The following is a 15,411-nucleotide window of genomic DNA, read 5'->3' on the forward strand; positions in this document are numbered from 1 at the left end:
CTGGGCTGAAAAGGTAAACTGAGCCAGGGAAGGGCACGTGGCTCAGCCCAGCGCAGTTCCTGCCTTATTGAGACTGCATCTTGGAGAAGATGCTAGGGTTTGGCTGCCTCCTCACCCCATAAACTTCTTTCTCTTCTTCCCCAGGTCCTCTTGGTGATACCAAGAACAGAAATGGTTTCTTGTCCCCCACTAGGGCAGCCGGGAGTGGGCTCCAATGCAGAGGTGAAGGTCACAGGGAGCCTCTCATTCTTAAATATGCCCCTTGACTGCATGCCCCTATCTCTGTGGGGCGGCAGCCAGGGAGCGGAGGATGATACCAGAAGGGAAATGAAACTTTGCTTTTAGGGGCGGGACATGGTTGGAGGGTACTTTATCTCTCTTTGGAACTTAAATGCTTTTCTCACCATGTTAACAAATAAGCAAATTGGGTTAGGCACAGAAGAGTGTTCCTTGTATTATTCTTGCAAATTATCCGTAAATTTGAAATTACTTCCGAATTTCAAAGAAAAAGGGAAAAAAAATCAATGCTTTTCTACAGCCACGGAGCTTTTCCAGAGCCGAAATGGCCAAGGCAGCGACTGAGTCTCAATGGAGCATTGGAGGCAGGAGGAGAACGTGTTCTGTAAAAAAAAAAAAAAAAAAAGAAAGAAAGAAAGAAAGAAAAAAAAAAAACAACACACAACTAAATCATGCAGGAGAAGCCCCCGCACCCTGCATCTCCGAAGAGGCTGTGCCCACGGCTGGGCCGCCCGCCGGCCCCGGCCCCTCCCCGCCACCGCGCCGACACTGCCCCCGGCGGTGACTCACGCCCGGACCGTTTAAATACGGGGAGTGCCGGGCCCACCGCACTCATGCTGCCGCCTTGAGCCGGCCGCGTCCTGCTCTCGGGCTCCCTCTGGTCGACGGCGGGCGGGCGCCGAGCTGCTGGTAAGTGGGCAGGCCGGCCGCCGCGCCCTCCCTCCCTCCCTCCTGCCGGCCAGCGCCCCGGCTCTGTCCCCCACCTCGCGTCCGGCCGGCCGGCGTCCCGGGGAGAGGCTGGCGGGGTGCCTGGGGATGCTCTCCGGAGAGGGCCAACCCCCGCGAGCCTGGGGCCACAGGCCCCCTGCCCCACTTACCCTTACCGCCCCATGAGGTCCGTCTGCGGTGCTGCCCAGGTAGTTTTCAGGTGCCCCGAAAGTTAACTAAATTATCACTGGGACTGTGCTATTAGGGGAAGAGGTTCTCTTTTTCCAAGGTTCAGGTTATTTTGAACCCGCGTCCTTTCCCCCAGCACTTACTGTGGTGGCCGCCAGTGGCCTGCCTGGCATGTGGGTCTGTCCAGGACCAGTGGAGGGTTTCCCAGGAGACAGATCTGTCCTCTTTTCCCGGCCTTATCATTGCTACAAAAGTGGCTTCAGCAGAAGTGCCCGCCTAGTTCGGATCTCCAATTTGGATTTCGGCTGTGGACTGAGCATCGTTTCGGGGTCTAAGTTTGTGTGTGGCTTAGGCGGCTTGCAGCCTTGCCCTCTCGCCAGCCAGATGTGTCTGGGGGTGGCCAGGGCTGCTGGCTCTGAGCTGGGAGTCGGGGCTGGGTGTGCATGTAAAATCCTGTGACTGAGGCACCCTTACCCACATCTCTGCTCAAATGTAGAGGCAGGAGTGGGGCCACGGAACCAACTGTGGAAAAGCAGAACTTTTCTAGAGCTTCCTCCCTGTGCTGAAGTGTGAGAGAGCCAGTCTACCTCCAGGGCCAGATGTATTACCTCAGGGCAGGCCGCGATGCTCTTGGATTAAGGTGTCACTCAGACTGAAGGTGCCAGCACCTTCTGGGATTATATCACTGGATCTCCAGCGACTCCCAGATATGCTGGTGCCACCGTCTCCATAATTTAGAAATTCTCTAACGGCTATCACTTCTTTCACTGCACTGATGGGACATCTGGGGTACAGTCAGGATCGGACAGTCCCATTTGCCTGTGGTCTTGAGTCAGTGGGTGGGCTCGGCAGTGATGAGACAGGCCTGGGAGAGAGGTCAGGGCCAGGGGGGAGCGTTGTGAACAGACCCTACAGAAAGTCAGGGCACTGGAGGCTACCTGGGCTTGCTCCGTAAATGCCGGGGGTGCTGGGCTGCAGATGGGAGTAGTTCCAGATGCCGAGAAATAAGGAGAGATGGGGGAGAAGCTGTCCCCACTCGGTCCTGCCAGCACATGCTCCCGAGGCTGTGATTACACATGGCAAATTGCTTCCCTAAATCCCGACCACGAACGAATGACTATAACTTCTGGTTTCACTGCCTCTCTGGGGCTTTTGGGACATAGGATTTAGAAACTTTTTCCAAGATGCTTTGTTAAGAGGTTCATCCATTTCTGTCTGTTTTGGGTCCCCTGGGTGTCACCCCGAGCAGGGGGCTGTAGCCGGTGGCTTCTTTCATAAAGGCGTCGGTCGGTCGAGTGGGAGCTTCTCCCCTGCTCTGCTGGCAACTTTGTTAGTATCTCCTGCCCCTTCCTGTGAGCTAATTACAGGCCTGCTTTGGCCTCTGCAGGAAGCCCTACCTCCCCTAACCCTGGGGCTGGAAAGGACTTGCTTTTTCTTACTCATGTTCATTTTTAAACAAGTGAAGAATGTTTTGGCTTTGAAGGACCAGGAGAGATGGGGTCAACAACTGAGTCAGGTGGGGGATGAGGGGGTGGCTGGTGTTCCCTTGGGGCTCCAGCATGCTTTGTGTTTGGGGTAGAGCATTCCTAATTTGGGTAAAACCCTGAGGGGGCTGTGTGTTCAGATTATGGGATTAATCCCTTCTGGCAACCCCTTCTGTCCCTGCCCTCTGCTCTTCCAGGCCACTCAGGTGAAATTGAGCCAACATGAGCATCAGAGCAGCCTTAAGGAAGGACATCCCTCAAACAATGCAGGCTGGGAGTAGGGAGGGGTATTTGATCTTGGTTAATAATGCTGGGCAGCTGGAGGGTGGATTGCATGTGAGCCTGAGATCATTTTAGGACAGAGGGACTAAAGCCACCTCTTCCCCCCTTTCAGGCACTGCCAGACACGTGGTGGATAAGGTCCTGAAGCCTCGTGATAAGGTTCAGGGGCTCACCAAGCTCTACAGTTAGGCAGAGTCTTGATCTGGATGTCAGGAATCTTCAACTGACTGTGTGACCTTGAACAAGTCCGTTCCTCCTCTGGGCCCCTTAGTTTTCCCATCTACAAAATGACCAGATGGTTTGACAGGATAGTCAAAAGGCCCTTGCACCTCCGATGCCCTGGGCTCTAAGTGCTGCTTTTGGAAATAGCCTCTACTGCTACATTCAAATTAGCACAAATCTCAGATTTCTGACAGCGGTGACGAAAGGGCCAGGGAAGGGAATATTGGTAGAGGTCTCTGGGCGAGGTCTGTGATTTGGCCTTCAGCCTCCTTGATCCTGAGTTCAGTCTCTCTGTTCTTGGCAGGAAATGACACAGGTCAGGAGTATGTATCTGAGCTGGGCTAGACCCCAATGAGTGCTTCCGAGTATAGACCATGGACACCTACATCAGTGTCCCTTGGGGAATTTGTTAAACACTGGAGAGTCTGGGGCCCACCCAGGCCTAGGAATCAGGATCTCTGTGGGTGGAGTCTCGCGAGATCCTGGTTTTACTCAACAGCAGAACGAACAGTAACTATCAGTGACATTTATTGGGTACTCATTCTGTGCCAAAGACGCCTCTCAGTGCTTTGTGGGTAGGATTCATTTAATCCCCACAGCTGCAATGCTACTTCTATTCAACAAGCATCCCAGGATCTTCCAGGTGATTTTTATCTACTGATTTGGGGTGTAGGGTGGTTACCCCCCGTTTAGTGCGATGGGGACGTCTGGATGCACTGAGCCTCTCAATCAGTGGCTTTAAGCCCGTTGACCAAGCACTGATGAGCAACTTGATAGAGGCTGATACTGGCTGGAGGGGGTGGCAGAGTTGCTGGGGGTGGGGGAAGACAACCCCTCAACAGCTCCAAGCCTGACATCTCCCTCGGCTGGATGGGGCAACATGTCACTGCAGGTGAGGCCATGCTTAGGGGAAGACCTCTGTGGGGAGAGGGCACAGACCAGGGAAGGAGATCTTCTCTCGGGTCCTCAGTCTCCCCAGGTGCACTGGAGGGGGTCAGGACCAGAGGCTCCACAATCCCATGAAATGGCTCTTGGCTATTTGAAGATGCACTGATTAAGAAGCGGGGTTGCCCTGCCTGGGAAACTTCTGCAACAAGGTAGACCTGAAAAAATGGGTATGAGTTCCTCAGTCTTGGCATGAAGGGGCTAGGCCAGGTAGCGTTGCCAGCCTTTCAGGGTAACCTGCATGGTCTATGGAAGGGAGGGCAGGTGAATGGTGGGGCTTCAGGCCAGATTTCCTTTCTGTCTCCAGTCAGAAGATATCAGAGCTATCAAGGGCCCTTGGAAGTCTTTACAGGAGGCCTGGAGAATGTACCTAAACTCACACTCCAGTTTAACATCAAGACCAGCGTCGCACATCTGTCTCCCAGGCTTTTTCCAGAAGTTTGCTCCGTGGCATTGCAATAAGAAGGCATCTCCTCCCAGGGAACCTCATGTTTAGGGGATGTGAATGATGGTAATAAACCAAAAAAGTGCCAACCCACCAACCAACAAAGCCCAGGGCTTCAACGCTAATTATGTGTTCACTCATGAGTCACAGGCAGTTCTTGCTGAAGAGACTCACAGTCAAAGTGCCTGGGCCAAGTGCTTCTACTCCTGGGGAGGGACCGCGTCAGGGTGTCCGGGTGAGCTGCCTGTCCGTCTGCTTGACTTACTGAATTCCTGGGCCGGCGACAGACCCCGGGCTGTCCCTCCTCCTAGGACAGGGGCTGGGCTGAGTCGCTGCAGTGACTGAGGACGCCTTCGGCCGCCTGGGGGAGGAGGGTATAATTAGGGTAGCTTTGTGGGTCTTTAACTGGCATTTGTCACGGCTGCCAAGCGGCACCGGGCAGCGTGTGCTATTAGGCTGCTGTGTGCCGGGCTCCTGAGCATGGCCGCAGCACTCGCTGGCTGGCCGGCCCTGCGCCTGTGGCCCCTCCATCCCCTGAGGGCTCTGTAGCTGGGTTGGAGGTGGGCCCTCTGGAGGTCCTTTGGAGCAGTCGGTGCCTTGTGGCGGGAACAAGTGCTGGAAAACAGGAAGCCGCTGCGTGTGGCGCTGGGGCGGACTCCGCAGACATAAGGATTTATAAGAAGGAAAATCTGCAAATTCTTGCAATATTTGTCAAGCTGAGTGTGGTCCATTTTAAACAACAGTGGCTCTGTTCCCATAAGGGAATTATCTTTTCTCTCTTCCTCTCAAGCCGTGAGGCACCCTCCCCTGGCCCTGGGCCCTTCCTGAGACTGGCATGATGCCCTCCCCACCTCTCCCCCGCCCCAGCTGGGGAATGCAGACTCAGGGAAGGTCTGAGATGGCTTCCTCAGAGGGCATCTCATCCCACACCCTCACTTACAGATGGGGAAATCTGACAGGGACTGCCTTGGACTTGCCAGGTTGTGGGCACTTAAGTTAGTCCCCGACATTGGGACCACGGCACCATTTTGAAGCATGGTGAGCATAGAAGTAGACATTAAAAATAAATGAAGCACATCGCATTACCAGGAGCATTTAGAGCTTCTCCTTTTTTTTTTTTTAATTTTTTAATGTTTATTTATTTTTGAGAGAGAGACAGAGGCAGAGCATGAGGGGGGGGGAGGGGCAGAAAGAGAGGGAGACACAGAATCCGTAGCAGGTTCCAGGCCCTGAGCTGTTGGCACAGAGCCCGACGTGGGGCTCGAACCCACAGACTGTGAGTACCTGACCTGAGCTGAAGTCGGACGCTTAACCAACTGAGCCACCCAGGCGCCCCATTTTGTTAAGTCAGTCCAGGGGGTAAGTCTTTCACACACACATGTACCAAGGAGATGGGCCAACACCCACACCTGTCCACACAGACCCTTGGGAGCACAGGCACAATTAGCTGGGTATATGGATCTCACATCCTTGCTCTGGACTCAGCCTTAGAATCCCAAAATCTTGGGGGATAGACAGGACATCAGCTGTCATCCAGTTCAATACCCTCCCAGCTGTAGGAATCTCCCCTCCAGCATCCTTTCCAGAGAGTTGGTCTGCCTCTGCTTGAACACTTCCAGTGATGGGGAGCTTACTAACTCCATGGGTTGTCCATTCTGATTCAGACAGTGGTGAGCTGAAATGTGCTCCCCTACAGTTTCTGCACACCACTTTTGACCTCTGGAGCTACAGTAAAGCTGCCTTCTGTGTCCCAGGGCAGTCCTTCATGTGTTCTTGGCAAGTGCTTATAGCCTCCTCCTATCTTCTTCCAGGTATCTATCCACAGTTCCTTCAACAGGTGCTCGGAGGTTCTCATTTCTAGGTCCCCTCACCGTCCTCTTACCCCTCTCTACAGGGCCTTCAAGGGACCAGTTTGTTATTGGCCTTCTTGAAGCTGGGGCACAGAAGCACAGGTGTGGCCTGATGAGGGCCATGTAGAAGAAGACCATCACTTTCTTTGTTCCACACTTAATACTTCTGTTAATGCAGGCTAAGACTGACATTAGTTTTTCTGGCCAGTCTTCTTTCTCTGCTACTATCAATAAAAAGTCTTAAGTCTTTCCCCTGGGGTGGATGTTGAGTCACTTTTCCTGTGCCCCATGTTTAGGCTGTTCATTTTCTACTCTTAAGTTCTGGACCTTCTTTTGTCTATACAAATTTGTGCTTCTGGATGTGTCTATAGCTTCATCGGACCCCATTCCTCTGCATCTAGACTCTGGTGGCCAAGTTTTTCTTTCTTTCTTTTCTCCAACACGTTACATAGTTACTCAAGTCCTTAATGCAAAAATACAACAGGTCGGGGCTTGGATGGGCCGTGAATAAATGAAAAATCAAGGTCTGGGTGGGGAGAGATAAACTTGGGTTCTGTCCTCAGAGTAGGTTTGTTGAGAGGGCAGGAAAAGGGTGCACGGAGTTAAGGCCAGGTTGGGAAGCCTGGATTATTCTGAGTTATGGGCCAGACTTTGGACTCCATGAGTTCAGGAAGAGAGGCTAGAGAAATACCTTCCCCACCCAGCCAGTTTATGCCTCACATGCCATCATTTCAGATTCCTTGCTCTGACCTGCATTGCATTGCATTAACACTCAAAGCACTCACCCAAGAATCTGGAGGTCCTGGATTTAAGCTCCGAGCCTCAGTTTCCCTGCTTCCTTCATCCCCAGAAAATAGTGGGGATGTATGATCAGCCGTTCTTCACCCTTTGGAAGTTAGAGGCCCCTTTGAACCTCAGTTGGAAGTTACAGATACTGCTTTACACATACTCATAAATCTCTAATCCCCTTGAGTAAGATTTCCAAGATTAAAAACACTTTGAGGCCTTCCTGCCTCCATGAGTCTATAGAGTCCAAGTCGTGGATGACCTTGAACAACCGCACGCATTTGCACAACACTGTGCAGGACACCCCCACATCCATTCTTCTGTTTGCTCCTCCCAGCAGCCTCAAGAAGGGGCAGAGGCTATCCTCCCAATTTAACACACGAGAAAGCTGAGCTTGAAGGTTTCAAGTTTTCTTTCAGGTCAAACAGCTAGTTAGTGGTTCTTAACTCTACGTAGGGCTCAGTGCCCACAGCTCATGGCTCCACCACATTGTATACGTTATATATCTAATTATATATATATATATATATATATATATATATGTACACATATCTGTATATGTATCACCTCTGACCTCAAATATCGAACCTTTCATGGGTTTGGGCTCCATTCCCAGATCAGCACCATGCCCTGTGGGAGCATATGGCCCTACCACCTTTCAGCTCAAAGTGCATCCCAAGTTTTCTGGGACTTACTCAAGGCCACTCAAAGTTTCTTTGTGGAAACTGGAACTAGTACCCAGAAGGTAGACCCCAGGCATTGGCTCCTTCCAGAGAGACAGGAAGTGGCATAGATAATTTCCTTTCACTGGGAAGGGTTTGAATTAAAGCCGGGAAGGGGTACCGAAGGGCCAGGTTGTCAGTGGTGGTGATGGGGCAGGGCAGTGCCGGGAAGTGCCAGGCAGAGGAAAAGCTGAACTTGCCCTCTCGTCCTTTCTGCCAGATCAGCAGCGCATCCTACCTTTGTTGGCTGCTGCTGCTTTCCCAGAAGAGGTCCATGTTTATGGTCTTAGCATCTTCTGCCAGGTCTCATTTCCTATCTGCTCCTCCCGAGGAGGTCATGTTCAACCAGCAAGTTAATTGCGCTGTGAGGGATACAAGGATGCGTCTGATCCAGGGGGCTGGATCCAGGGTACAACCCAGACAAGATACTGTTCCTGCCTGAAGGAATCTCTGGGGATGAATGATGAACATCCCTGCCCTTGAAAAACTTATTGACTAGAGAAGGACAGAGATGGGGACGCAACGAATTCCAAACGAGGCCAGCTGTGGCATGGCCATAATGGACACTGGGAAGACCACCTGCGTGGGAGGGCAACTAATGCTGACTCACAGAATCTGGGGAAAGCTTCCTAGAGGCGACCGTATTTGAGCTAGACTTGGAAGTATGGGGAAGATTTAGATGAGGACAAAGAGCACTCCGGGTGGGGGAATTGCTTGGCACGTGGGAAAGGTGAAGGGGCTTGCTGACCGGACCGTAAGTAGCATATGGCAGGGCATGTGGTTGTGGGGTTCAAAGGCAAGCCGGTGTTTGGCACCAAAGGTTGACGTGGGCTTAAAACTAACAGCAGTGTTGGTGAGATGACCCTGACTCACGTGTGCTCTCTCCCCTTGCAGAGGCCATGTCGCTGAAACATTACCTTCTTTTGCTGGTGGGCTGCCAAGCCTGGAGTGCAGGGCTGGCCTACTATGGCTGCCCAAATGAGTGTACCTGCTCCAGGGCCTCCCAGGTGGAGTGCACTGGGGCACGCATCGTGGCAGTGCCCACTCCCCTGCCCTGGAACGCCATGAGCCTGCAGATCCTCAACACGCACATCACCGAACTCAACGAGTCCCCATTCCTCAACGTCTCAGCCCTCATTGCCCTGAGGATTGAGAAGAACGAGCTGTCCCACATCGTGCCTGGTGCCTTCCGTAGCCTGGGCTCGCTGCGTTACCTCAGCCTTGCCAACAACAAGCTTCAGGTGCTGCCTATTGGCCTCTTCCAGGGCCTGGACAACCTCGAGTCGCTCCTTCTGTCCAGCAACCAGCTGGTGCAGATCCAGCCGGCACACTTCTCCCAGTTCAGCAACCTCAAGGAGCTGCAGTTGCATGGCAACCACCTGGAATATATCCCTGATGGTGTCTTCGACCACCTGGTGGGCCTCACCAAGCTCAATCTCGGCAAGAATAGCCTCACCCATCTCTCGCCCAGGGTCTTCCAGCGCCTGGGCAACCTCCAGGTCCTCCGGCTGTATGAGAACAGGCTCTCAGAAATCCCCATGGGCACTTTTGATGGGTGTGGAAACCTCCAAGAGCTGGCCCTGCAGCAGAACCAGATTGGTATGCTCTCCCCTGGCCTCTTCCACAACAACCGTAACCTCCAGAAGCTCTATCTGTCCAACAACCACATCTCCCAGTTGCCCCCTGGCATCTTCATGCAGCTGCCCCAGCTCAACCGTCTCACGCTTTTTGGGAATTCCCTGAAGGAGCTCTCTCCGGGGATCTTTGGGCCCATGCACAACCTGCGTGAGCTTTGGCTCTACGACAACCACATCACTTCTCTGCCTGACAACGTCTTCAGCAACCTCCGCCAGCTGCAGGTCCTGATTCTCAGTCGTAACCAGATCAACTACATCTCCCCAGATGCCTTCAATGGGCTGGTGGAGCTGCGGGAGCTGTCCCTCCACACCAATGCGCTGCAAGAGCTGGACGGGAATGTCTTCCGCATGTTGGTCAATCTACAGAATATCTCCTTGCAGAACAACCGCCTCAGACAGCTCCCAGGGAATATCTTTGCCAATGTCAATGGCCTCATGACCATCCAGCTGCAGAACAACCAGCTGGAGAACCTGCCCATGGGCATCTTCGATCACCTGGGGCACCTGTGTGAGCTGAGGCTCTATGACAACCCCTGGAGATGCGACTCAGACATCCTACCACTCCGCAATTGGCTTCTGCTCAACAAGCCCAGGTTGGGGACAGATACTCTCCCGGTATGTTTCAGCCCACCCAGTGTCCGAGGCCAGTCCCTCATCATCGTCAGCGTCAGTGCTGCTGTCCCCAGTGTCCAGGTCCCAGTGATCCCCGAGGTGCCCAGCTACCCGGAAACACCACAGTACCCGGACACACCCAGCTACCCCGACACCACCCCCATCTCCTCCACTACTGAGTTCACCAGCTCCGTGGAGGACTACACTGACCTGACCACCGTTGAGGTCACCGAAGACCGTGGTACGTGGGGCATGACCCAGGCCCAGAGCGGGCTGGCCATTGCCGCCATTGTCATTGGCATCATTGCCCTGGCCTGTTCCCTGGCTGCCTGTATCTGCTGTTGCTGCTGCAGGAAGAGGAGCCATGCGGTCCTGATGCAGATGAAGGCACCCAACGAGTGTTGAAGAGGCGGGCTGGAGGCGGAGCTGGGGGACAGTGGGACCACTGGAAGATCTGGGAATTTCATTGTTCCACCTCCACCCCTGGGTCCACAGAGCCATCCCCTGCTTCCTCTCTGCTCCCCAAGAGAAAGGCCCCCCCCCCCACTTTTTCCTGACCTGCCTGGTTCTTCTATAGAGAACTACAGGAGAATCAGCTCTTGCAGGGCCTTCTTAACCACCAGGGAGATCGAACTGGCCATGGCAAAACCCCCCTGGGGTTTCTAATTCATGTCTAATTCACTCGAGAAAGCCCCTCTCCACAGCCTCACCAGCTCTCCTCCAAGAACAAGCTTCCCTGTGTCCACGGCCCTGCTGGCCTCTGTAGACTCCGTTCTCATGTCTGCTCACTTTGTGGGAATAGTTCTCCCCGGGGGGGGGGCAGCTCCTCTCCCAAGTATGATGTAAGTTGATTCCCCTTCCTTCGCTTCCCCCCCACCTGTGGCATGGCTGTCCCCTGTCCCCTGAAATGAAAGGTCTCCCTCAATGTTCTGCTCCTGAAGGCAGGGTGAGTTCTGTCCTCAAAGACGGCTTCCACCCACTCAACTGGCTTCCTGAGAGTGGCCAAGCACCCTGGCTTTCGGATGCTGTGAAAGAGACAAGAAGGGACCATGTCGCTCAGTTCCTGTGGAGAGGGCCGCTGTCAACATCTCTCACGGGATCGTTATCTGGAAAAGGAAGAAGGGCACCAGTGCAATAAGTCAGCCTCGTGGAGAATATTTCTGAACTGCAGACTTTGCTTTGAAAATTTTGGTCCCTTGGGGAATAAGATCATGTAGAATGTCTGCCCCCTAAAAACATTTAAAATCAGCTTACTGGTACTGGATGGAGAAAGCACCCAGGTACCAGGGGGCCCTTATGTTCACCCCTAGGGTTTTTCTCTTTTAATTTTTTATTGAAGTGTAGCATACGTACAGAAACGTGGGAGTGTGATCATGTAGTGTTGGATGGATCTTCACAAACAGTTCATACCCATGTAATCAACATCCACATCAAGAAACAGAGTATCACTAGTATCTTCAATCCTGGGCTTTAACTGGAGAATAGAGGCTTTTGGAGATGGGTCCCCATGAGCCAAGCCAGCCCCTCACTGTCCTTGCCAGCCAGCCCTTGCAAAGGCCCAGCTGCCAGGGGTGGCGGAGAGGATGTGGGTACATTCTGGCCTAGACAGCAGATGTTATTAGATCCCCATGCCCCAAGGCACCCAGGATGGCCAGGTTAGAGGCATCTCGACTGCAGAAGACCTTTCTCTGCCAGCAAGTTGTCTGCTGCTGATCGGAGGCCCCTCTGCCTGGTCCTTTTATGGGCATGCTATGCCTTATATCTGTTTTTAATTTTCACTCCCCATTTGAGGGAAGTGAAATAGTTCAGAGATGAGATCCTTTAATTGAAAAGCCAAGTGTAATGGAACCCGGCAATCCTGTTAGTGTGGTAAAATCCCCCATCAGTCAGCTAGACACGGATGTTCATCACATACAGCAGGCAACATCAGGGCATACAGAGAGGTCACGCTGGGTCAAGGGGCTCTCTGGGACTCCTTGTGCCTGTGGCCTGGTTATGAGAGTGGAGTTGTTTGGTCCGGGGTTATAATAGTCACGTAAATGCCTGCCTTTGTCACCCTTCCTGCTCCACACACATTCACACTGGTAAAGAAATTTTGCTCAGGGCAACTCACATCTTCGTCTGGACAACTGGTCTATCAGTTGAGAGGTAAAAACAGTGAAATGGAGAATTTCGGGTGCCTATGTCTGCCCAGGAAAGAGCTGCAGCCAATGCTATCACGATTCAGAAACCCTGACTGGCTCTTACTAGTTTCCTCTGTAGCACAAGATGAATGGGAAATCCCGCGAGGCCTTAGCAGCACGGTGCTACCAGGTTCCCAACAAAAAGGGTCCATGAAGGGATGTGCTAACTAGTACACTTAGTAGTGTTATACTCTCTGTTCCAGAGAATCTGGGAGAGACAGGGCTTGTCAAAGGCAAAAAACATCTTCTCTCCAAGGTAAATCTGGGCCTCCAAAATGTTTTCAAAATATTTATAGCAACTAGTGGACAGGTACTGACACTTGCCAGAGCATGAAAGGAAGTGAGCCCAGAGCTTGGGGCATGGGCATCATTCCACTGATGGTGCTGCCCTATTCGATCCTGGGGCCATCAGGGGAAGCTGCCTGCTTTCCTCCAGACAGGAAGCATGGTGTGGCACCGCCTCCGGTGTCTCGTTGTACAAGGGTGCAAGTGGGCCAGAGATGGCAGGGAGGTGAGGAAGGAGTCATCTTCATCCAGTGTGTTCCCTTTACCTGACCCTCTGGCTTGCCTGTCCCTTTCTTTCATCAGAGTGGCTTGGATGGAGCCACTGGGCCTCCAATTCTTCGTCAGGCGTCTTGGCCTCTGCACCATGTTGTCTGGTCAGGAAGCTACCAGAAAAGCTGGGTGGAGTTTCCTTTCCAATAAGACATTGCATTTGCTCACTTCTCAGCGCTGGAGCGAGCTGCTTTGTCCCCCAAGGCTGAGGTAGGGCACAGGGTTCACTTTAATTTTTCACCTTGTCGGTACTAGCAGCTTCCATTAATGTTAATGTTGCCGGAAAGATAATAAAAGCCAGTTAGAACCACTGTTTAGCGACGATGCTTACTTAAGTGCGTAGATACCCTTTAAAGCACTTAACGAGCATTTTCTTTTTAAACTTCACAGCACCCTTGTGCATAGATACTACCGTTATCCCTTTGAAATGGGTCTAAAATCACTTTCTTCCGCAACGTTATTCAGTGGGCTGTGGGTTTCCTTTCTGTCTTCAAACTTTGTACGAGACCTTGTGGCCTGTCCTGCACTTTCATCAGTCGAGAAAATGGGAGTCACTTTCCTGTTGCTTCTTATAGTCCCAGGCATGGGAACCTCATGTGGTAGTGTGTGGACCAGAAGCCTGGTCAATACAGGAAAACATGAAGTTCACCCGTCCCTTACAGAAAAAAGGCCCCTCTCATGGAAACTGTCGGGGCTGTGTGTGTGCTCTCTTCCTCTTTAGGAGTTAAGGGCGCAGCTCAGCTCTCAGGACTCTTCATGGGCAACAACACAAGTTCACAACCCTTCAGATGTCAGTGCGGAGCAGTTTCAGGAATCTGTTTCCAAACTCAGGAAGCTTATGGAGAGCAGACAGCTAGAGATAACTAGGTAACTAGAGCCGGTAACCAGATGTTGGCTGTATCCCAGCCTTTAGCTACAAACCACTCCGAGCTCAGCCCACAGATCCTAGAGTCAGAACCGAATCCAGGGTGCTGGGGAGGTGGTGGTGGGCTCGAGGAAGAAGCCATTACTGGGGTTCGGAGAGGGGGGCCGGGCGGGTGCTTCTCCAGGCCAGACTCCTCCCAGCCTGGATCTCTCCCTCACCTACGGAGAGCTCCTTCTCACCAACCTGTTGCCTTCATGCTGCATTCAAAAGTAGATCATATTCGCCTCGCTTAGAGAATCACTGCAAATAATCCCAGGTGCTTGGTGATGCGTTTAGAGATTTCTAGGCCCCCAGGGTTTTATAGAGTGTGAGCCCTGGTGGGCAGGGTTGGGGGTCCAACTTCGCTGGACGCTGCCCGTAACAACCGTGGTGTACAGAATCAACAATAAATGGTATACACAGGACGCCTGTGCTCTCTATGGACGTCTTGGCTAAGGAATCTCACACCTGTTGATTCTACTCCTGTCACATGCGTGCAAGGCTGACCCAGACAGCCCCTGACAGAGAGTAGGTTCCAAGCTGGGAAAAGGCCTTTCAAAAGTGAGGGGGAACAAAAATGGAGTAACAAATGCTATCTATAGGCCACCGTGGCTGGAAGGAGTCTTAAGAATAGGTTCAACCTGAAGAAAGTGAGATCCAAGGAGGAAATGAGTTTCCCATAGTCACCTAGTGAACTTAGCTGAGCTTGGACTGCAGCGGGTCCCCAGACCTCCAGACTGGAGGTTCTTCTATGTCACCAGAGAGGCCACGAAGTCCACTCAGCCTTCATTGACCGTGCACGTGAACACGCACACGCACACACGCACACGCACACACTCAGACTCAGGCGGACAGGACTCTCCTGCACACCTCAGGACTCCTATCAGTGCTGAGCACCAGGCTCGGTGAGTCACAGGCTGTCAGAAGACACTAGCTCCCTCCAACATGTCCAGGTGTCCCCAAAACTCGTTCAGGTCTCCAGATTGCAGGGGCTGCCATAGTGGCTGGCATAGTGCTTCAGAGAGGAATGACTCTGTTGTTCCTTTATCCCGCTGCTATGCCCAATAAAGGAGCTTCAAACTGTATTTTCCCAGGCCCTTTTTAGCTCTTAGATCCCTTCTGCCAGGTGTACGCTTGTCCCAGGAAGCTGGACCTGAATGGGGGTCAATAGTGTGCTTGTTGTGCTTCAATGGTTGGGGCAACACTTGTTGTCCTTCCTTCACCACTGGACCTGGCCTCTTAGACAAGTTTCTGGAGTTCTGGGTAATGGAAAAAGGGGTTAGAGTCTTTATCCAATTTCCCAGAAGGTCCCTAGAGTTCCTAATGCAAATCTCCCCTTCACACACACACATCAGCCCTCTACCACACCCATTGCACAGATGGGAATGCAAAGACTTATAGAGATAAAATAACTTGTGTGAAGTCTGGTTAATTAGGTGAAGAGCCAGGATTCAAACCCGGATCCACTGATACCCAATTTCTCTTGTTCACCATGATATTGACAAATAGACAAACTCTCTTTCTGCAGATGAGGGTCAATGTGATAAGAACCTATTCAGAGCACAGGGCAGATTGGACTGTTCCCCTAGCCTGGCTGTGAGTCTTCTCCAGAGGTGTCTCCCCTTCATTCACCCCTTGGCCTCTGGCCAT

The 15,411-nt window shown here is 52.4% G+C and overlaps 1 protein-coding gene across 1 annotated transcript; it reads left to right on the forward strand.

Moving 5' to 3' along the window:
- Nucleotides 1-846: 846 nt before the first annotated feature.
- On the forward strand, nt 847-14,186 carry LRRC15 (leucine rich repeat containing 15). Its single transcript, XM_019448807.2, has 2 exons — nt 847-927; nt 8,765-14,186. Exon 2 carries the CDS (start codon nt 8,770-8,772, stop codon nt 10,522-10,524), a length of 1,755 nt encoding a protein of 584 aa, XP_019304352.2. The 5' UTR covers nt 847-927; nt 8,765-8,769; the 3' UTR covers nt 10,525-14,186.
- Nucleotides 14,187-15,411: the final 1,225 nt, after the last annotated feature.

This window comes from Panthera pardus, unplaced genomic scaffold, assembly GCF_024362965.1.
Source record: "Panthera pardus isolate Hobbes unplaced genomic scaffold, ASM2436296v1 HiC_scaffold_16, whole genome shotgun sequence".
NCBI classification, from domain to species: domain Eukaryota; kingdom Metazoa; phylum Chordata; class Mammalia; order Carnivora; family Felidae; genus Panthera; species Panthera pardus.